This window comes from Orcinus orca, chromosome 1 (genome assembly GCF_937001465.1).
Source record: "Orcinus orca chromosome 1, mOrcOrc1.1, whole genome shotgun sequence".
NCBI lineage: Eukaryota > Metazoa > Chordata > Mammalia > Artiodactyla > Delphinidae > Orcinus > Orcinus orca.
The window spans coordinates 52,570,147-52,594,138 of NC_064559.1; the positions used below are offsets into that span (position 1 = coordinate 52,570,147).

The following is a 23,992-nucleotide window of genomic DNA, read 5'->3' on the forward strand; positions in this document are numbered from 1 at the left end:
CTCTTGGCGATTACCTCATTCACAGTCTTGTTATTTCTTGCCTTCCTTATTATAATGGCTTCTTAACTGCTCTCTGCGTTCAGCTGCTTTCTTCACCAACCTATTTAAATCACTCTGTTAAACTGATTCTATTAAAAACACCCTGCTCAAAACTTCCAGTCGTTCACCAGTGATTACTGTAAAATCTACACTCCTCAGCCAGGCAGTCAAGGCCCTCAACTAATTGGTTCTAGTTATTTGTCTAATCATTTTTGTTGTTGTTGACTTGTCTTTTTCACTTTATTTTCCAGCTAATTGGCTATATTCCAAACATGCCTGGTTCTCTGGTACCTCGATACCTTTTTGTTCATGAGGTTCTTTCCCCTATGTTAATCCCTGCCATTTCCCTTGTCCAATCTCTGCTTTTATAAACCTTGCTAAACTTCGAGCTACACACACACATCATAAATGTCACAAGGGAAATTTTATAATTCCATCAGGTATAATCAATTTCTTTAATTATTTGAAAAGGCACAGGATTCTCTTTCTCTTTTTGGTTATAGGGATATCCTTATCTTTCTTATCTATCTATATTGTAAGCTCTCTAAGGGCAAACATTTATCCATTCATTCATACCTTATTGTCTATTCTTGATAGTCTCATGTGACTGCTGAGCACTTGAAATTTGGCTAGTGCAAACTGAACGTGTAATAAATATAAAATGCACACAATTTCAAGAGTTAGGATAAAAAAGTAAAATACTTCATTAATAATTCTTATATTGATAACATATTAAATAATATTTGGATATACTGGGTTAAATAAAATGTTATCAAAATTAAATTTACCTGTTTCTCTTTACCGTTTTTACACTGTGGCTGCTAGAAAATTTAAATTACTCACATGTGACTCACATTATGTTTCTTTAGGATGGTGCTGCTCTACATTCTATATGAAGTACTGGGGATATGGGGATAAAAAAAATGACACTGTTCTTCAAGGAACTCATGTCTGCTTTATCAGAATGTATATCAAAGTGTCGAGCACAGTGCCTTACTCCAGTGGTTAACACCTGAATTTCACGACCAAATATGGAGCTGCAAGTGGGTGGCCTAGTCATTAAGAACTACTGATTGGACAAAGATTAGTTGTGAAAAATTCTGTAGGTCTGGAAGGCAGAAATTGGGAGTTATGGGAATTGGAAGGAGTTTCTCCATTTTTGATGCATAATAACAACTGCTAACACTTTCAAGACTTAGGTAATGTATTTATATCATGATATAAATACCCAACACTTTGGGGGAGACAAGTCAACTAGAAATGACATCTCATTACTAACATTACTGTGTATCTCAGAATCTCAGGGACTTGAGGGCATGGGGGTAGCTGCCTATGCTGATGAACTTTCTCTTTCGGTACATAGTGTAAGAAATCAATCTGCTGTTCCTCCCCTGCTGAGTATTGCAGAGACTTCTTACAGCTGAAACTCCAACTTTCACACTTTAATCAGCTAGAACCAGATAACATGCAGAATTTGAGTTCCATTTGGTTGTTTCATGAGAGTCTAAAAATCAAAAGGGAAAGAAAACAGATGTTTTTCTTCTCCATACCCAATGCATCATGAAGATACTGTTGTCCCACCAACTTGAGGTATTCCTCAATGGATTTGGTGGCAATGGTGTTCTCTCTGAAGATCAAGACATCATGCTCTCCACAACGATCCACCTCAGACATCACCAAGTCAGTCAGAAAATCCTGGTAGAATAATGTTCAGTTAGGCAGAAAGCAACTGAATAAATAATATACATTAGGAGAGACTGATGAAATATCAAACATCCTGGGAATGCTGCTTTAAAACTAAAGCTACCAGATTCATTTGAAAGAAAAAAGTCAGTCAGGATAAAATTTTAGGTGTCACCAATCCTAAGTTAAAAATTCCTTCAAAGGTTTTTCATCGCACTTTTGATATAGACTGTAGTTCTGAATGTGGCCTGCAAGTCTCTATATTTTCTGCTTTCTGTCTATCTTCCCAGCCTCATCTCATACCATTCTCTCTGTATTGCTCCAGTCTCAAGGGCCTTTTTTTTTCGGTAGGTCCTTGAATACATCAAGCCCTTTCGAATAACAATGTTGTCTATTCACCACAGAGCTTTCTGCAAATGCTGTTCTCAGTTCTGCTTCACTCCCACCCTTGCTCAGCCCTCACTGTTATGGAGTTAATTCCTCAGATCCTTTGGATTTTAGTTTGCACATCTTTCTTCAGTGAAGCCTTCTCTTACCAACACTGCCCCTGAACTCCACTAGTCAGGTCCCCTTAATACACATTCTCACAGCACAATATAACTTTTTTAAAATCTGCACTTTTCGCAGTAATCACACATTTCCGTAATTATTTGATTAACATCTGTTTTCCCCAGAAGACTGTGAGTCCCATGAGACCAAAGACAGTGTCTATTTTTATTCACCTCTATATTTCCAGCATTTAACTGCTTCTGACACATATTAGGCATTCAATATATAATTGTTACAAATTGGTCTATAGTATCAACATGACATTTCTTGAACTAAACATCTGAACTCATTTTCTAGGCTGATTATATTTGTTTGTATGTATGTATGTATGTATCCCCATCCATCCATCCATCCATCCATCCATCCATCCATCCATCCATCCATCCATCCATCCATCCATCCATCTATCCATCCATCCAACCATCCATAGCGAACGAAGGCATAAGGAGAAATAAAGCCCTTAAGAAACAACTGCTTCATTTCTCATCAGTCTAAGGAACTTGATTTAAAGTTCATTGTTTACTGTTCAATTTGAAAACATCCTGTATTTTGAATGTTATATATTCACTGGATATTTCAAAGTTGTTGATTTACTTTTATTTTAAAATTAAGCATTTTAAACATGAACGGGATTTATTCCAGGGTAGATCAACACTGTAAAAGAGTCGTAGACTTAGGAGTCACTACTAAAACTCTTGAGCTAAGGGTCAGGAAGAAACTTCGGGGTGATGGTAACATTCTGTATCTTGACTGCTGTGGTTTCCACGGGTGCATAATCTGTCAAAACTCACTGAGTTTTTCACTTTAAATGGGTATAGTTTATGATATGTAAATTGTACCTCAATAAAGCTGTTAAAAAATCCTACATATATCCTTGAACCTTGAGCAAATGAAGAACAGAAAGAACATATCCATACAATTTCAAAGATGAGACTCAAAATTTCAATGACACATTTTTAACACCAGAAAGCTCAAAATTATTATTAGTAAATTCAACCACCAAAATGATAATCAGTAGGAAGGCAGTTAAATAAGGGACTAAATATTGAATATTTGATATATTCTGATTTGTATCAAGAAATTTTAAAAACGCTTTATTTTATTGTTCAGTTCTACATAAATTATTCTAGCTGTGAACTCCTCTAGATCTAAAATACAATTTTACCATGACCAATTTGCATATAATATAATGGAGATTTAGCCTAGTTAAGTGAATATGCCTCACAGAGGTGATAATTACCACAGTTCAGGGTGATCAAAGACTCTATCAATTGTTACATCTGAAACTAACACATCAACTATACTCCAATAAAAATTAAGAAAAAGATTCTATCATTTGTTTAGTGTTCTTTATACAATTAGTATATTTCTTTCTTTTATCTTCCTGAACTTTTACTTCTATCCAGCATGAATTGAGATAAGGTTATCATGAGACAGCTAACAATTAAATAACATCCCTTGGTATTTTAATTCCAAATTTAGATGTTAATCTCATGAAGACTCTTGTTAATGACCAGCATGTTTCTGGAATACCTCCTTCTGTGACTAGCTGGGTACAGTCATGAGTTAATCTTAATTTAAAATATAGTGAGGAATAAAACCATCACACAATGCACTCCAGAACTAAAGATAAATAATCTTGAACATATTGTGGGATTATCCACCAATCCTACCATTTATTTTGTCAGACAATAAAGAGCTAGCTGCGGTATCTCTATTTCATGCAAATAAACTTTAAATAAATACTTGTTAGTCTCCATTTTACTTCTTTACTTTTATAATCTCCACTAATAAGTGGATCTAAGAACCACTAATAGGTTTCCTTCCTAATTCTTTTTTTTTTTGACCAATAGCAAAGCATATATCTCTAATTTGAATCTCCACAGTAAACATGTGTTTTTTCTTCATAAAAGGTAGGGAAGAGATTTTGGGTAACGCAACCCTCCTTTTCCACTTACCTTGGCTCTGCCAGTACTTTGAAGAATGTGCACTAAGGCACAGGCCAACTCTTCTTTATTTCTCACACTAATTACTGGTTCAAGAACAGAACACAACATGGTGTAGTTGCTGGTGACAAATTCTGCAAATTCTTTGTATTGCTCCATAGGCAGAATGGTGATAGTTTGGAAACGTGATTTAATCCGAATAGAAGGTCCTCCTGTCTTTCCTTTGTTGGGTGTAGGTGTACTCACTGGGTACCACTTTTCTACAAATTGGCGACCAGTCACACTGGCAGTAGGGATATTGACTAGCCCTACATAATTATTCTTGTCTTTTTTTTTCTTTTTTTCCACATCTTTATAAATGTGAACTGTGATGCTATGAAGAGGTGGAAGGCTGTAGAACTCAAAATGTTCACCCCAGAAAATATTGTCTGCTTTGGTCTTGCTGGTTGTACGAGCAAAGAGGGTATCATCAAGGCACAGTTCACAGAAATATTTCTTTTTAGGGGCAAGGTCCTTGGCTTCAATAATCCATAAACGGAGAACGTTTTCGGCTCGTCTGCAATTGTCCTATAAAGAAGTAACAAAGTTGTGTTTGAGAGTTGAAATCCCAGAAAGACAACATTTTCCTCTTAAAGTAGGTGATGCTATGTACTTCATTAAGGGCAGTCAAAAAATAATGAAGGGGATTGCTACCTCATTGTTCAAGATAACAGAAAGCTCTTAGAGAGCCACATACATTTTATTTTACTTGGGTTAAAAAAATATCATCCTGTAAGTTCTCATATAGCCAGTCTTGTGGCAACTGAATTAGCTTTCTGCAAATAAAACAGAGATAAGTAAGTAATTAAGAAACTTGTGTTCTAGTCCCATTTCTGTCTTGTACTAGCCTCTCACTTGGTCAAGTGACTTAACTTCTCTGAGTCCTCTTATCTAGGGGTCCCCAAACCCCAGGCCACGGACTGGTACTGGTCCGTGGCTTGTTAGGAACTGGGCCACACAGCAGGAGGTGAGCCAGTGGGCGAGCGAGCGAAGCTTCCTCTGTATTTACAGCCGCTCCTCATCGCTCACACAACAGCCTGAACTCCGCCTCCTATCAGCATTATGGTGAGTTGTATAATTATTTCACTATATATTACAATGTAATAATAATAGAAATACAGTACACAATAAATGTAATGCACTTTAATCATCCCAAACCACCCCCCGCCCCCTGCCGTCCGTGGAAAAATTGTCTTCCATGAGACTGGTCCCTGGTGCCAAAAAGGTTGGGGACCGCTGCTCTTATCCACACTGGTAAAATCATGATACTATCTGTAAGAAGATTATTTTGAGCATAAAAGGACAAAACGTATATGTGTTTAAAAGTTCTATAAAATTTAAGGTATTATTACTCTATTTACCTTCAATCAACTTACTGCTTATAGAGTTATACATTTTTTGGACATTCAAAGCCACTATTACCTTATTTGGTTGAACTGTCCTGCGAAGGTTTTCCATCCACTTATCTCTCTCTGAAGCAGAGTTACAGCTGAAGCATTTACTTCCACTTAAGTAGGTAACCTTCAACATAAAGATTAGAGATAAGGAAAAGGAAATGCAGGGCTTGGGGTCTCTATCTTCCTAGTTGTATCATGAAAGATTTAGAGATATGCTATGAACCCATATTATACTACATGGTAACCAAAATTATATTTGCTGGTTTTATAATATCTATATGTACATCCACATTCACTTTTTGTTTTGTTATCTAGTTAGCATCTACTAGAATGCAGGTATGAAGACAAAGGCCATTGAGAATTCAGCTCAGGAACCTAAAACTGGCCTACAGTTCAGAAAGAACAAAACTAAAAATCTTTAATTAAACTTAAACCTTTAAAAATTACCTGCAAATAAATATGCTCAATTCTGAGTTAATAAAAATAACTAAAAAGGGAAGAAGGTCTCTAAAACAGCTTATTTCTTGGGACTGCCTTCATTATGTTACAGAAGGTTACTACGTGAAACTGAAAAGAGTTACCAGTATTGAATTACTTTGGAACCCATTTCTCTTCTACTAGGCAACCAGTCTGATTGCCAATCATCTAATTAGGTTAGCCTGATGATTATTATCAATGTCCTTTAAAAATGAAGCATGTTGTCTCTATGCCTAGAACCTAACACCTGGCTGGGCATACAATCCGTTGAACTGAGTTCTACAAATATGGCAAAGTTCAAGTGACTTTTATACAAAAGAACACCAATAAATGACCTGTCCAAATTGCTAAAGTGGTTCACATATTAACTCAATCTCAGATTATAACCTAGTGAATCAGATCAGATGTTACATTCTGTCTAATATGGTAGCTATTAACCACATGTGGCTAGTGAGCATGTGAAATACTAGTCCAAACTGAGATGTACTGTAAGTGTAAAATATACATCAGGTTTTGAAGATTCAGTTTTTAAAAAAAGAATGTAGAAAGTTTCATTGATAATTTTTAGTTCCATGTTAGAAGTGGTAGGATTTGGGTTTAATAAAATTTAAAATTACACATGTGGCTTGCACTGTATTTCTGTTGGATAGTGCAGGTCCATAAGAAAAGGTATAAAACATCTTTCAACTTCTACAATATCTAACATAGGACTCATCACTAATAACTTTGTAAGTTTGTGCTCATTAATTAAATCATAACACTAACAAGTATATGGATGGTTTTGAAATTAAATTTGCAAATGGCCAATTGGCCATTTACTTTGGGAGGGGGAAATTACCTTATAAAAGGTGATGATGATAATTTTCTGGTGAAGGGCAATTTGTTCACTGAAGAAATTAGGCACCTGCAATGTGCCAGGGACTGGGCTAAGTGCTGGGGATTACAAAGATAGATAAGACATGGTCCCAGATCTTGAACTGCCCATGTTTTAGTTAGAAAAATTATGGTTTTAGTCAATTTCCTCAAAAGGATCATTAAAATTGGGGGGTTTGGCTTTCAGGAGAAAAATAATAACATATTGTGTGATATCTTTATCAATACTAAAAAATTAAAATACTAACAATAAGTTATTATTAATCTTGTGACCTCTGCTGAGAATGCACTAAGAACCCATTTATTTATTTATTTATTTTAAATTGGGGTATAGTTGTTTTACAATGTTGTGTTAGTTTCTGCTGTACAGCGAAGTGAATCAGCTATATGTATACATATATCCTCTCTTTTTTTGATTTCCTTCCCATTTAGGTCACCACAGAGCATTGAGTAGAAGAACTCATTTATTTTGAAAGCAGACAAGCCCAAAAGGAATGAGAAGCCGTCATTAATAACTTTAATCACCAACATAATCAGATTAGCAGATTTCCAATTTTTCCCCTGTAAGTAGGTAATTTTCAGCAACTGAAAACCAGTTAAGATGATCAAATCATCAATACAGTAATGCGATCATAGGAATACTGGATAGAAAAATCTCTTTGTTGTCTAACTACTCTTCCTTTTTCCTACACTTTTCTACCTCAAAGCAGAAGTCTTGTCCAAGGATGCTGCTATGGAGTGGCTTCACTGATACGGGCTCCCCTCTACCAAGATCCAGACATTCCACTGCACTGCATGGGCTCAGCAGGGATTCATGGGAACGTGACTCTTTTAGTTTAGGCAGCCCACGAGACCTAAAAGTAGAAAGAGATATTTATGGTAGTGTAATTACTTGGCCAACAAGAAAATAAAGGTCAAATGCAATGGAGGCTTAACCAAATGTATAAATGCCTAAGAGGAAAATAAATGAGCAAATTAACAGTTAATCTGTAACAATAATAATAGGACCATATTCATGTGGCACAGATAAGCCACATACATATTTGTGTCTGTGTGTACACACTTACTTTTTTCAACAAAACACAAAAATGTACTATAATTTCACTAGTCTCAAGGGAGCTTGAAGCTCCACCACAGACGCTGTTTTTATCCACATTCCTGTGTTGGAGATGGAGAAATATATATCATCTAAGGTTATCTTACACATTTTTTTTATGCAAAGGTGTTATCAAAAGACATATCGTTTCTTTTACTTTTTTTTTTTCCATGCTATAGCTTTATCCTCTATTATCAGTGACAAAATAGCAGTGACTGAACCCTCATTCTGTTTCCTTCTGCTTTGGCAGAATAAACATACATACACAAACCCAGAATCAAAGCCAAACTTTTCAGCACAAGACCCTGCTTTTCCAAAGGTCTGATTTCCATCTCTATATGGAATTCTTTTCTGGCAAGCTTTTGGTTCTATCTATGCTTTACTGTACAAATATGAATAAAGAGTAAAATGCCTTGAAGAAACTTCCCACCCTCAAAAGAAATGTTCAAACTAGAAGAACAGACCTTTGTCAACACTGTTCAGGCATTCTGGTTGATTCTGTCCCCTAGTTGTTTAAAAAGGAATGCGGGGAAGCATGACTCTTGTCACTACAGGAGCTAGTACTTCACTGCCTTCCCCTTGGAAGAATCAATGAAGCCAAACAATATAAAACACAATATTCTTGAATCCAGAACTGGGTAGCTATGCAGTTTTACTCAATAATTATAGTATTTATTGACTGAAACACCCAGAGTTAAATACATATATTTCAAGCAGAAGTACCTAGTAATGGGTATAAAAAGAAATGCCTTGTGGAAAGACATTTGTTTTTGTAAAACACATTAAATAAGCAGCTTCATTCATTTCCTTGAAATAACCATGTTAACTTAAAAAGGAACCAAAATACTTAATGCCAGAGTAGCTTTCAGTTAAATTATAAAGTAATGAGATATAGGAGACTAGCACGAAAGGCTGCTCTTTCCCTTCTGTTTCCATTCTAACACTGTTTAATCAAACTCCATACAGTAAAAAACATCTTAAGCAATAGGACCTTAGTCCATTCTTCTTTCCACACACAAAAATGTGTGTTCTAATGTTCAGCAATCTTTTTATGGTCAAAAATTCAATAATTATATTTACCATTGATAATACAAAGGATGCACAAAAGCCACCTAATGTTTTGTACCTAAAAATATAACAATGTAATGGCTCCACATTTATTTCCTTTTGTTCTACTGGATAAGACAATGACATGTTATATACTGTCAACAGAGCATATCAACTATAAATAACTAAATGCAAAAACAAATTTTAATGTAATTACCATACAAACTTTCCCAATATGCTTCATAGGAAGCCTGGTTGAGGCAACAGGATACTGTAATCTTTTCTAAATACATGAAACAACAGTTCCAGCCCGTTTTTCCCAGGAGGAGTTGCTTGTAGGGGAAAAGGCTATCCTGCTCTGGGAGTGAGTCTCTCAACAGGGAAGATGAAGGCATATTTAAAATAGGAGGTACAAAATAAGGCTTACTTTTTTGTTTTAAATTCTTTAGGAAAATATTCTAAAACATAAATTAATTTTATCTCAAACCAAATAAATGTCTACCTACGTGAAGCAACTGTACAGCCATCTTGCAGTGCACCCCAAAATCATAGCGGTGCCACATGTCATGGTACAGCAAATCACTTTCTGAACTACATCTCAGAAAACAACTCTGTGTTTAGAAGACAAGAACAAATAGAAGATGGTTTCCCCTGCTGCCTTTAGTTACTGATAACATCTCTGGATAAATGTTTTCCAGGTGTAATTTCAAGTCTTCAGTAGAAGCAGAACAGAAACACATATTACAGAACATGAAGTCATCTTCCAAATAGGCTGCAGGACAGGTAACATTCTTCTTCTCTTCCTCAGGCTGCATCCAACCCCTCAGGTAACAGAAACAAGGTTCCTGGGCTCTAGGCTGGGCCTGTTGCCATGGTGCTACACCTATAAGGAGATTAGAGCCAAAGGCAGCTGGGAGAAGCTGCAGCTTGAAGGACTCAAGGAGCATGCTCTGCAAATGTAACCATTTTAAGACAGAAAGGAAAGAAAAGCGAGGCTCCACCCATTTCCATGAACAATTTTGGAGTCAAAAGCTGTAGGAAAAAAACTGAGGCAACTCTGGGGGTGGAGGAGAATCTCTTAACTGTGCTAGAGAACGAAGCTGCGAAGCTTTAGATGTTTCCTAGATGATCCCCAGCCCGCTACTGAAAGGTATTTGCCACATCCCACCTTGCAAGTACAATCTTTCTCTCACATCCGTTTTATTTCCTTTGCAGTTCTTATCCTAGTTTAATGTTTCTAGGTACTATTTTCATTAACTTATCTGAGTTACATTTTTTTTTCTTTTGGAGAGAGTTGGATAATTTTATTCACTGTATTTCCAGTGCTGAACAAATGTCATTTTGACATTTGTTGATATCTGTTTATGGCTGTATCTGGAAGGTTTAACTTCCAAATACAGCCATAAACAGATATCATAACCAAGCCACCTGGAATTAGAATTCAAAATTCTTCCTGGTTACAGAAATTTCAGCTGTTAATATGTATAGTTCAGGGTCTCCTATTGTTCAGCATTTATGTATGTTTGTGTGTATATACACACCTACGCCCATGAACTGAACACCAAAGTTGCTAATATGTGCAACATTGCTAATGAATAAATAAGCAAGCCCTTCCTGTATTGGGAAGAAAGTGTCTTGGAGAAGACAGAAGTAATTCCCAGAGAAGCAGGATTACAGTAAACAGGAAGATCAAGCAGCCTGGGAGTGGCAGCGGTGGGGAGGCATTATCTGTGCAAATATTTCTATATAATAGCATTAGTAAGCCCAAGTCCCCTCTAAGCATGTTTACCTCCTCCTGTACCTTCCTATGAGTTGATTTTTCTTAGATCTGCTAATTAGAGTTTTAGCAGCTCTGTATGGCACTACAGTTTACTTCTCTAATGGAAAGCGGAATGTGGATTTATTGAGAGAAAAACAGGAGTTTAAAACGACGCTTCCCAGTCCAATCTGACAATGGCCATCAAGGAACCTAACCTCAAAAGTGGACGTTGTGAATCCCTTGACTACTGGTTCTCTTCCCAACCCCTGCACCCCTACTCCCCAACCCCCATCATCCCAAACACCATGGAATAATTCAGGGCTCAATGTGATAGTTAAGGGTTAAAAATCTAATTGCTTTGCTGATGAAGATTACCTGCTGCTTCTGACCTATTTAAGAGAGAAACTACAAGGCAGGAATAGCTTTCTATTACCCACTACAGTGAATTAATATTATATTGCTTTAACCCACATCACTATCTGAAATCAATCTTACAAGACAAAAGTGAAGGGGTTGGGGGTGAGGAGCCAACACACACACCACTGGATTCACTGAAGAAAAAAAGGAGTCAAAGAACTCTGATTAGTGCAATGTTAAGTAAAACAGCTGGATTTTTCCCAGCTCAACCATCCAATTTTTTAAAAAGCATACTTCCCCCAAAGCACCAGTGGTGCTTGGATGTGCTAGCTCAATCTGCCACATCTTTACAGATTCAGTTCCAAATGTGGGAAACTTTTAATTAAAAATATAACTGAAAAAAATGCTTATTGCCACACAAAATCCTGTACTCCAGTGCAGGTGAATTTCTGCTTGGCGTGGCAGTTATGATTCTAGACTGCTTTGCTGAGTTCTTGGAAAGACAGCTCAGCCATAAACTGAGTACAGCAATATACGTTTGTATTCACCAGTATGTGTTCCTAAGGCACTTTACCTTGTTTGAAAATTTCCCAGGTAGAAATTAATAATATTCAGTATCCTAATACTCTACCAATAAACTTACAAAGGGTCTAATCAGTTTTTTAAAAGTTGCATCTGAGCTTTCACTTTGGGAAAAAGGCAGCTTTACTTGCTCCCCAGATTTTATTGTTTTTCAACCTCGTATCTGTGAAACTATCCAACTGATGTTTTCTGTTTGAAAGAGCAGATCCTTTCCTATAGTACTGAATATAAAGCTTTTCCTACCTGGATTAAAAAAAAAAAAGAAAAGAAAGAAATTAGAGCTCATTCATCAGAGTTCTGCTTGTGTGCTAAAAAAAATGTGCCCCCGAGGATCCTGACAGCCCTAGCTGCACTGATTTACCTGCTGCAGTTAAAGCCAGTCCCTACTGCTTATACTACTCACTGGTTTTTATGTTTACTTAAAAAAATACCATACAACCACTCACACAAAAAGCTATTATGGGGCTTCCCTGGTGGCGCAGTGGTTGAGAGTCCGCCTGCCGATGCAGGGGACACGGGTTCGTGCCCCAGTCCAGGAAGATCCCACATGCTGCGGAGCTGCTGGGCCCGTGAGCCATGGCCGCTGAGCCTGCGCGTCCGGAGCCTGTGCTCCGCAACAGGAGAGGCCACAACAGTGAGAGGCCCGCGTACCGCAAAAAAAAAAAAAAAAAAAAAAAATGCTATTATGAAAACGTAACATGTACTGCTGATCTTCCTTCTCTCTGTTCTCAGCCTCTGTTCTGACAGGATAGTCTAATGAACCCAGCTGCTAATGGTAAAGAAGGATGTTTGTCAGTCTGAGTTTTCTCTTAAACTCATGGTAAGGAAATTTATCATCACGGTCAAAAACGACATTCAACCTATTTTTGGTACATATACATGTATACAGACAATTATGACCAGCACAGAATGAAGACAAGATTATAAATATTAAAACATGTTCTGAAGGGCAGAAAACTCAACCAGCCTCCAATATGACAGGCACTAGGGAACAATCTCCTTACAGAAACTGTACCATATTGTAACACACCTTTTTTTGTTCTTAAATTGCAAATGGAATAAAATCTACTAGTGCCTATTAAACAAATTCAATGTAAACACAACTATACTGAATTAAAAAAAAAACCATGAAACTAAACCAAACCACACTCATAAACCACTCAATTAACATACTTACTAGTGTAAGAGTGAGTGGAAAGATTAGGTTTTTTTTTCTTTTTTTCTGAATTTAGGCTTTCAGCCTCATCGTTACCATAAAATTAAGTATGGGTGAAAAGAGGGTAAGCAAGTTAGAGGGAATTCCCTGGTGGTCCAGTGGTTAAGACTCTGTGCTTTCACTGCCAAGGGCATGGGTTCAATTCCTGGTCAGGGAACTAAGATCCCACAAGCTGTGCCGCGAGGCCAAAAAAAAAAAAAAAAAAAAAAAAAGAAGTTAGACACGGATGAAGTTCAATGACACTTACTTCTTAATCATCCCTAAATTCATGACTATTTGCTTTCCCATTAGTTTCAGCCATTATTTGGTTGAATAAATGAATATATGTATGAATCCATCTATCCATTCAATAGTTACTTTGTGTACATTATGTGCCAGGCACTATACTAGATACCGACGCAAGGAAACAAAGGTGAAGAAGAAAGGCAAGGTCCTTGTACTCACACACAGTTTATAATCTAGTGAGTTAAAAATCTATTATAATACAATGGGATAAGATCTAGGAAAAAGGATGCAATAGTGGCTCTGTGGGCACTTAGTAGGGGCCCTGGATCTTCAGCTGGGGATTCAAAGAAAGTTTCTTGGAGTTAAAAGTAATGTGAAGTTGTGAACTAAAGGATGGTGTGGAATTAGCTCTATGAGGATGTGGAGGTACTGAGCATTCTAGAGGGAATGGCCAGCATGTGAGAAGGCCTGTAGTGAGAACATACAAATCTGGGGTGTTTGAGGAACTGAAAAGAATTCAGCAGTGTGGCTCTGATGCAGTGTGGACGTGTGTTGGGGCTGAGAGAAGAGGCATGGGGACTAATGAGGCTTGAGAGATACCATGATGGGACCCGTAGTAACGTGGGTGTTCCAATTTGATCACAAGGCCAGTGGATGGACATAGAAAGGTTGTGGGTGGTGGAAGGTGAATGACATGATCAGATGTGTGCCTTGGCAAGAGTATACTTTGGCTAAAAAGTGGAGAAAGAGAGGGGTACACAGAGGAGAGAGAAATAATGAAAGACTTAGAGACTGGTTCATTGGTTATGATAGTAACCTGAGTAAAGATCACAAACTAGATCAGCAGTAATACAGAAGAGGATGGATTTGGGGGTAATTAGGCGGTAAATAGGCCTTAATGACTGCAATGCTGGAGGCATCAGGGAGAGGGTAGAGTCAAGGTTGAGCCACTGGGTAGAAAGATGGTAATGTCCTTTACAGAGATGGGAAGTGAGAGGCAATGTTGGTTGAACCAAGGGGGGAGATAAAATCAAGTTTAGTACAAGTTTGAGGTTCCTATGGGAGTAGATGTTTGCCGCAGACTGAATGTCTCACCCCAAAATGTATGTTGAAATGCTAACCTCCAATGTGATTGTATCAGGAAGTGTGACCTTTGGGAGGTGATCAGGTCAGGGGGGTGGAGCCCTCGTGAAGGGGATTAGTGCCTTTATAAAATAGACCCCAAAGAGATCCATCACCCTTTCCCCCATCTGAGGACACAGAGAAAAGGAAGCCTTTTGAACCAAGAAGCAGGTTCCTACCACACACTGAATCTGCCAGAACCTTGATCTTGGACTTCCTAGCCTCCAGGACTGTGAGAAATAAATTTCTGTTGATTATAAGCTACCTAGTCTATGATGTTTTATTACTGCAGTCTCAACAGACTAAGACAATGTGAATACTGAAATAGGACATGTAGACTGAGAAATGCTAACATTTAAATCTACAAAACTGACAGAAGAGACTGAAGAATCTGAAAGACAGAAGGAAAACCAGGAGACTCAAGTATCATAAAAGCCCAGGGAAGAGAACTCTTAAAAGGATGGTTGTCCATTACTGTAGAAAATAGAGTGTGTTAAAATATTAACAGTAGCCACTGGGTATATGAACTGAGAGATAATTGGAGATAATTGTAGCAGTTTCAGTGAAATGACGAGGACAAAAATGAGACTCCAGACAGTTGAGAAAATGAATGGGATATGAGAAAGTGGAGACTAACTCATAAAGTCTGATGGTGAAGGGGTGCCAACTGGGAAACAGCTACAGGGAGGCATGAGGTTGAAATGGGGTTGAAGGAGGTATTCTCTAATTATTTTTTCCCCTTAAATAATAAAGTAATAAATGCTTTCGGTAATAAATGCCAAGAGCTCAGAAGGACAGAAGGTGAAAAATAAGGGTACCTCCCTCAATTTCCTACGGAAAATACTATTAATGATTTTTGTGACCCCTCCAGAAATTTTTTGTACACAGACAACCAAATATTATACATATACATATATGTGTGTGTATGTGTGTGTGTGTATGTATGTATACACATACAAATGAGATTCTACCATACTTTTTTTCCTTAAGAGTATATTTTGGAATTTTGTCTACACTGGAACATATAGATATAAATTGCCGCTTTTTAATGATCACTCTGAATTCCCTTATATGGGTCTACAGAAGTTTAACCAATCCTTGATGACCATCTAAGTCTCTTTTCTTTTCTCTTTTTTTTTGGTGATCACCACCAAGGTTCAAAAAGTATCTTAGTACATATACCTTGAAGCACATGTGCATGTATTCATGCTTTAAATTTCCAGGTGTGAAACTGCTAGATCAAAGGGCACATACATTTAAAGTTTTGATATTGCTAATTTATCCTCCATAATAGATGGCATCAATTTAAAGTCCTACCAATAGTGCATGTTTCTATACACTATCACCAAAATGAGATATGGCTACACTTCAAACATCTTTGCCAGTATAATTGGTAAAAAAGGGTATTTCATTTCTATACTATTGCTTTAGTATGAATTTCTTTAGTTATGAGGTTGAGAACATTTAATCATGTATATTGGCAATCTCAGTTCTCTTTTCTGTGAATTATGAACTGTTATTTCATGTTCTTAAACCATTTTTCTAATTGTTTAACAACTGATATGTATTGATAAATATTATGTAAATTAAGTAAATTAGTACTTTTTCTGTCATATTTGTAATTATTTTCCCCAGTTTATGCTTAGAAAAGGTTCTTCCATTCCAAGAGCAAAAGAAATCCAGCTATATTTTCTTTTACTGATTCTATTTTAATTTTTCATCCAAACCACTTGGATTTGGAGGGAAGTGAAGATGATAGGAGCATAGTAGGGAGTTTGCTTTATATTTTACCAAATCGTGAAAATATAATGACCATAAATTGACTCACTGATTATTACTGCATAGTATTCTACTCTTATTAAGAGTTGTTGTTTGGGGCTTCCCTGGTGGCACAGTGGTTGAGAGTCCGCCTGCTGTTGCAGGGGACACGGGTTCGTGCCCCGGTCCGGGAAGATCCCACATGCCGCGGAGTGGCTGGGCCCGTGAGCCATGGCCACTGAGCCTGCGCGTCCGGAGCCTGTGCTCCGCAACGGGAGAGGCCACAACAGTGAGAGGCCCGCGTACCGGAAAAAAAAAAAAAAAGTTGTTTGAATATGTTTGTGTGTATATATATGTGTATGCATGACTTTTCCGTTTGATCTTTCCTTCTTTCTCAATCATCTTCTCAGCAGGTTAGGCTTCCTATCAACACATGCAACAAAGAGGATAATGGAAAAGGCAATCAACTTGGACTCAAAAGCCCTACGTATTCATGTCAGCTCAAATCACTCACTAGCCATGTCATGTGGAACAAATAATTTATTCCTTCTAAACCTTAGTTATCTCATTTGTAAAATGTGGATAATGATTTCTGTTGCTATACCTCCCACAGTTATTGTGAAAATCAAACGCAATCATCTATGATTTTACAAATATCTCATAAACTACAGTACCATACAAATGGGACTATCATTGCAAACATAGTTTTTCAAAGTGATATGACAAGCATTAGTTCATTTTATGTAAACTATTAGGTTAGGATAGCTATTCCCAAATATATTCCTTGCTGGAAGAATATGAAGATAGAAGGTATAAATGTATGGAAACAATTTTTTTCTATTAAGATAAAGCATTCTAATGAATTTAAAATGCTATCATGACATAATTAGAAACTTCAATTGTATTTTAGTTCACAAAACTAAGGGCTCCTTAACTGGTCCATATCAGTAAACACTGGTAAGGGAAACTATAATCTAGTTTCAATTAATCAATACAGCTAGGCTGTATTGATTAATTAATGGCCTGGAATCCAATAATTTCTGAGAAGTTGTCATTCTATCCAAGTACACCATAGTGAAGGAGATTCTTCACCTCTATTATCTGGAATTTGTTTGGATTCTTCCCTTTTGTTTCAGGCCAAGAAATTAAGTTCCTTAATAGGACAGGCAGGTGGTAGGGGGTGGGGATACAAAGATTGTACACTTGCGGAGCTTCCCATCTGCTGCAGTAAGCAGAAACATGAAAAGATAAATTCAATAGAAAGCAGTCAGTCCTATAATAAGGTGTATACAGTTGGCCATGGGTGGGTAGGGTATATGGGGTAGATGCTTAGTCTAGAATGATGCACAGGAAGAACAAGGAAAAGAAGTCAGGGAGCATATGACTCCTGACTTGGGTACTGCTGCATATCAAAGGACACGGTGTAGGAATAGGATATGGTATTTGGGATAGAGAGGGCAGCAAGATTAAAAGTAGAGAAATATGAAACAGTTTAGTAAGTAAATGATGGACTTCTGGTAGGAGTGGTAGGAGATAATGCTGAGAGTTAGGGAATGGACAGAGCCATGTTCCATTTTGTATGTTATGCTCAAGACTGTAGATTAGTAAAAGTATTATATACATATGTGATGAGATATTAAAATTGAAGTTTCAAATTGAGACTAAGGTAAAACAGGTGCATGCCGCAGTGAAGTACAAAACTGTAGAATCTACAAAGGAAATGTTTTGGAACCTATTCCATTACCTTGAACCTTTCAGTCAGAGCAGGACTATAAAAAGTGGTGACAGTATGGAGAAGGGAAAGGATTTTGTGAGAGATAATTTTTGGAGAAAGCTGTGAGGCTCATCCCTCCCATCCCCCCCTCCCCCCAACACACACAAGTGATATTGGTAGGGAATGCCTACAAGGTGGAGTTTGATTTTATCTGGGAAATCTAGAGGATGACAAATGACTAACTGTTGGTAGCACAGCCCAAGTTGATACTTTTGGATTAGGCTGCACTCCTAGAGGTTTGTCAGGGCAAAGTATGTGTGAATATTTCCTGTAGACCAGAGGACTGGAAAGGTGAAGACTAGACAGCAAAAATTCCTTCCTAGAAACTGTGGAAGGAGTTGCAAGTGAACACCTAGAATAGAAATGTACCCAGGAAACTCAAAAGAACCATAGATGAGAGTTCCTCAAAGATGAGACATTTCTGAAGAATTCTTCAAAGTACCTCATGATAGAAGAGTCAGCTTTAAACATCTACCAGACTCAGAGAGCATTATGGAAGGCTAAGATAGTACTAAAACTTTTCTTATTACCTTTCCCCTCCTTTCTGTCTCTCCCCTTGCCCCAAATCTGGAGGGCACCTAAAACCACGGGTAGTTAAGCTGGATGCGAAGAGTAGATGCGAAGAGAGAAGTAAGTAGTTTATAATACTCCCTTCTCCCAAAGCAGACTGTCTGCAATTGGCTTGGCTGGGCTAAGTATGAAGTTTTGATTACTATCTCGAAGTGAACACCAATAGGCTCGGAGTCAACACCTTTGATTTAGAGTAACCATGGATTAGCTACATGGATCACAGACCTAAATATAAAAGCTAAAAATCATAAAACTTCTAAAAGAAAACAGAGGTGAAAATGTCTTGGGACACACACACACACACACACAAAACCCATAAAGATTGCTGGTGGGAATGTAAAATTGTACAGGTACTCTGGAAAATAGTTTGGCAGTTTCCTCTAAACCTAAACAAGTACTTATCATACAACCCAGCAATTGCACGCTTGTGTATTTACTGCAGAGAAGTGAAAACTTATGTGTACACAACTGTTCACAGCAGTTTATTCCTAATAGCTAAAAATCAGAAACCAGTGTTCTCCAGTAGGTGATTGGTTAACAAATTTTGATACATCCATAAAATGGAATACTACTCAGCAATAACAAGAAACACACTATTGACAGATGCAACAATTTGGAGGGATTTCAAGGGCATTTTATTTAGTGAAAGAAAAAACCAATCTTAAATGGTTACATACTATATGATTCCATTTATATAACATTCTTGAAATAACAAAACCATAGAGGTAGAAAACAAAAAGTGGTTGCTAGGGGACAGAGATGGGTGTGGGGAGGTGGGTATGACTGTAAAGAGTAGCAGAGGGAGTTCTTTTCTGGTAATGGAATAATTCTGTATCTTGATCATGGTGGTGGTTACACAAATCTATACATAGGATTAAATTGCATAGAATTATAAACACACACAAATGAGTGCACATAAAAATTGGTGAAAAATAAAATCTGTAGTCTAGTTAACAGTATTGTACCAATGTCAATTACCTGGTTTTGATATTACACTACAGTTATAAGATATCACTATTGGGGGAAGTGCTTGCAAGACTCTACAACTTCTTGTGAGTATACAAATTAAAAAAAAAGAGAGTTAAAAAATTAGTTCTAATTAGGAGAAACTCAAGAAGCTGAGTATATACACCCTACAAATGAACACTACACTTATTCTTAGGTATCCTCCTGACAAAGAATAAGCGGACTACTTTAAAACCATGCTTTGTCAGTGAGCCTCAGAATCGAAGACATTACTGCAAAGGTTTTTACTTGAAGGACGTTTGAAGGAGTTGAGAAAATTCTATTCCATGTGCTTATCTTTACCTCAAGACTTGGTAAATTTAAGTAGCACTTCCAGAGTAACGTTGGCAACCTGACAGGCATTCGAAATCCTGGAATGCCTGACAATCCTGTATAACCACGGGTTTTCAGCATTTCCTAGTTTTTCAAACTTTTCAAAGTGCATTTCAATATAAGGCAGAAATAAGGCAGAGTCTTCTCCTGTCCCAACACCCTTCCACATGACATGGCTTTAATGTGAAAATGCTGCCAATATTGATTCTAGGAAATCACTTTACTGGCTTTTATCTGATTAGATGGCTTTGGAACAATGATGATTTTGTGACATCCTATTGATTTTGCCTCTAAAATGTTTCTCTTATCTTGTCACTGACTCTTCATTCCCACTGCCAACTACCCTCTTTAGAGTCTTTCTTATTTCCTACAATAGCTTTTTTTTTTCTAATCAGTCTCCCAAACTTAGTCTCTGTAAACCAAGTCATTTGAAATTCCATTGTTGGATTAATCTATAATTGGCACAATTCTGATTAGGTCACTTCCGTGCTCAAAAATGTTTAAAGACCCCCCATTGCTTATACAATAAAATCCAAACTCCTCATCTGACATTCAAGGACTGTCCTGTGTATGGAATACTGCGTTGAAAATAACCTCCACTCAGAATTTTGAAAACACTGCTCCACTGACTTTTGATTTTCAATATTCTATTGAGAATTCCAATGCAATCCTTTCATACCTCCTTTGTATGTAACCTATTTTTTCTTTCTAGAAGCTTTTAAGATTTTTTTTTTAAAGCCTTGGTGTTGTGTTCTTTCATGATGATGTGAATTGGGGTGTGTGTGTGTGTGTGTGTGTGTGTGTGCGTGTGTGTGTGTGTGTTGGAAAGTCTTTTGTCATTTTTCATTCACTGTATTGGGAATTTGGTGGCCTTTCCAATCTGGATATTTATATTTTCTTGTTTTGGGAAATTTTCTTGTATTATTTCTTTGACAATTTCCTCTCCAAAGTTTTCTAATAAAACTTTTCTTTTACTAGAACCTTCTGGATTGATTTTCTCATTTTCTGTTCTACTTTCTGGGAGATTGACTTGACTTGAGCTTTTATATTTCAATTTCCAAGCTCTCTTTCTTGTTTCTTTGAGGTTCCTTTTCTTATAGCATCTTATTGTTTCATAGATGCACTATCTTATCTTTTGAAAATATTTATTATGCTTTGAAGTTGTTTTTGGCTCTATGCATTGTCTCTGTTTCTTCCGGGTTCTTTTTTCTCTCTCCTATTTATTTGTTTTTCTCTCTGCCTTTCATGTTGAAGAATTTCCTCAAATATCTGGAGATTCTTGGCCATCTGTTTATATTTAAGATTAAAGCAGTAAAGGACTCAATGGAAGCTTTGTGTGCTGGAATAGAGCTTACAGATTAGTGAGTTTCACTGCAGAGTACTTCCTGGCCAGCTGTTGTTTTTTTAAAAAAAATTAACATCTTTATTGAGATATAATTAACATACCATAAAATCTACCCATTTAAAGTGTACCATTTTCAGTATATTCAGAGTTGTGCAATTATCACCACAGTCTAAGCTTAAAACATTTCATCACTCCAAAAAGAAACTTCATGTCCATTAGCAGTCATTCTTCATTCATCACTTTCCCCTGCCCTATATCCCCAGCCTCTGGCAACCATTAATCTACTGTCTCCATAGATTTGCCTATTCTGGATATTTCACATAAATGGAATTGTACATTATATGGTGTTTTGTGATTGGCTTCTTCCACTTTGTATAAAGTTTTCAAGGTTTGTCCATGTTGTAGCATGTATCAGTACTTCATTCCTTTTTATGACTGAATAATATAGCGTTGCATGGATATATCATGTTTTGTATATCCATTCATCAGTTGATGGACATTTGGGTCATTACCACTTTGGGGCTACTATAAACAATGTTTACGAACATTCATGTTACAAATTTTTGTGGGGACATACGTTTTTCACTTCTCTTGGATATACTTAGGAGTAGAATTACCAGCTGACATTGTAACGTAGGAACATAAATGTTGGTATCTGTACGTCTTTTTATCTAGTTCAGTTTCTCAAATTTGCTGTGTGATGAATGTACGCCTGGCTGCTGGCCTGCTAGAGCTGGGTGGGAGCTGAATCCTTCCAGAGTTCTGGGGGTGAGTGGGTATATCAACCTCTTTCTTCTGTTAGAGATGCTAGCTGTCTTCCTAATGCCCATCTTTTCCTCCTTCCTTAATAACAGACTCTTGTATTATTGGGGGCAACAACATACCCATGTATAACATTTCCCAGTCTCTCTTGCAGATAACAGTGACAATGAGAAGCCACTGGGTGAGGTTTCAGGGAAATTGCTCTAAAGGGAGATAACTTGGTTGGAAGACAGGTGTCCTTTTATGGGCCCCTCTTTTCTGGTACCTGAAACATGGATGCTATGGCTGGAGCTCCAGTAGCTAACTTGTGTTCATAAAGAGATCCTTGAAGACCTTGAGAATGGCAGAGGAAAAAGCCCACAAAGAGCCCTGAACCCTTAGTCCTAGACTGCCCACCCTCAGACTTCTTATAGGTGAAGAAAATATAACTTTACTTTGTTTAAGCCATTACTGTTTTGAGTATCTGTTAATTAGCAACTGATCTGAATCATTAAGCGATAGACTTTTTTTCAGAATTTCCTTCTGCAGGCAACTACGTCTGATCTTCCTCTAATTTTTTTTTTTTTGTGTGGTACGCGGGCCTCTCACTGTTGTGGCCTCTCCCGTTGCAGAGCACAGGCTCCGGACGCGCAGGCTCAGTGGCTATGGCTCACGGGCCCAGCCGCTCCGCGGCATGTGCGATCCTCCTGGACTGGGGCACGAACCCGTGTCCCCTGCATCGGCAGGCGGACTCTCAACCACTGCACCACCAGGGAAGCCCTGATCTTCCTCTAGTTTTAAGTAATCTATCATTCAGATTTATCCTAGTTTCATCGAAGATGGAGTTCATATTTCTGTTTCTTATACTGAGTCATTTTTAAGACAAAAACACACAAAGTTTTTTACCTATCAATGTAAAAATTGGAACTTTACCTTTCCAATCATTTCCTACCTCACTCCTTTATATACCATGAACTATGCAGTATTTCTTTTCAAGCTCTGTAGTTTCCTGTTTTCTTCTTTTGCTCATTATTTCCATTCTGAGGAATGCTCTCTCCATGTGTCTGTTTCTCAGTTCAAATTATACCTGCTTTTTTAAGGTTCAACTCACAGGCCACTGCCCTCTAAGGTCTTTCTTGGTCCACCTAACAAGAAGTAATCTCACCTCCCCTATACCATTTCTTCCTGAGTATTTACTTCTTCTACTGGACACCTTGAGATTGGGGCTGTGTCTTTAGTTACTCTATATTCCCTGGTAGCAAATGGCTTTCTAGTCTGTACATAACTGTCACAATTAGATATGTTACTGTGTATCAAGAAATTTGGTTCTTAAAAATATTATTTGGCAAAGTTTTACTCCTTATGCCTATGCCCCACAACTTCACAAAGGAAATTCTGAGTTTAAGCATCATCATAAATTGATCCCCAAAGCAACATTGGTACCAAATTCCATCAGGGCCTTAGAGCAGAATCTACAACTTGCAGATCACTGGGCTAGACAAACCTGGAGGGTCTTTTTGATCAATTAAGTCTGCATGTTAAAATACCCTATGTTCTTTTGCACAGAAAAGCTTACTTATCATATGTAGTAAACCTTCTTTAGATGAAATTAACTCATTTACAACTGTTTTTCTGCCATCTGAAAGCAGTAACTCAGACCTCATGAGGATAATTTTATCTTTTTAAAATGTAATGAGTGCAGATAAGGTTTGTTGTTATCAAAAAGCCTGAAGAATTCAAAACATCATGATCACTACTTCATTATCCTCCTAATACCCCAGGCAGAATATTTCCTCCTCCTGAAGAAGTAAGATATAGTGATTTGAACAGCATCATAATGAGAAATTTAATGAGAAAGAGATCCCTGGCTTCTTGAGTTCAGCGTTCTGGTCAAATTTGGCCAGGTAAGCCAACAAAGAAAAAGACTGACATGTTGGACCAAATGAAAATCTAAAACTTCTATATAATTCAGAGACATGATTTAAAAACACAAGAAACAGACTGGAAGAAAATTTTAACAACGTGCATAATAGTGGCTTACAATCCCTAGTAATAATAA

General features: G+C 37.3%; 1 protein-coding gene across 12 annotated transcripts in view; it reads right to left on the reverse strand.

The window, feature by feature from the left end:
• Window positions 1–23,992, reverse strand: part of RASAL2 (RAS protein activator like 2) — a 382,318-nt gene that overhangs the window by 33,615 nt on the left and 324,711 nt on the right. For all 12 annotated transcript variants that reach the window (XM_033428154.2, XM_033428151.2, XM_033428152.2 and 9 more), the window contains 4 exons: window positions 7,704–7,857; window positions 5,679–5,777; window positions 4,230–4,784; window positions 1,590–1,734 (listed from right to left, as the gene is read on the reverse strand). In XM_033428154.2, coding sequence (XP_033284045.1) covers window positions 1,590–1,734; window positions 4,230–4,784; window positions 5,679–5,777; window positions 7,704–7,857 — 953 coding nt within the window. The remainder of the gene's footprint in view (window positions 1–1,589; window positions 1,735–4,229; window positions 4,785–5,678; window positions 5,778–7,703; window positions 7,858–23,992) is intronic.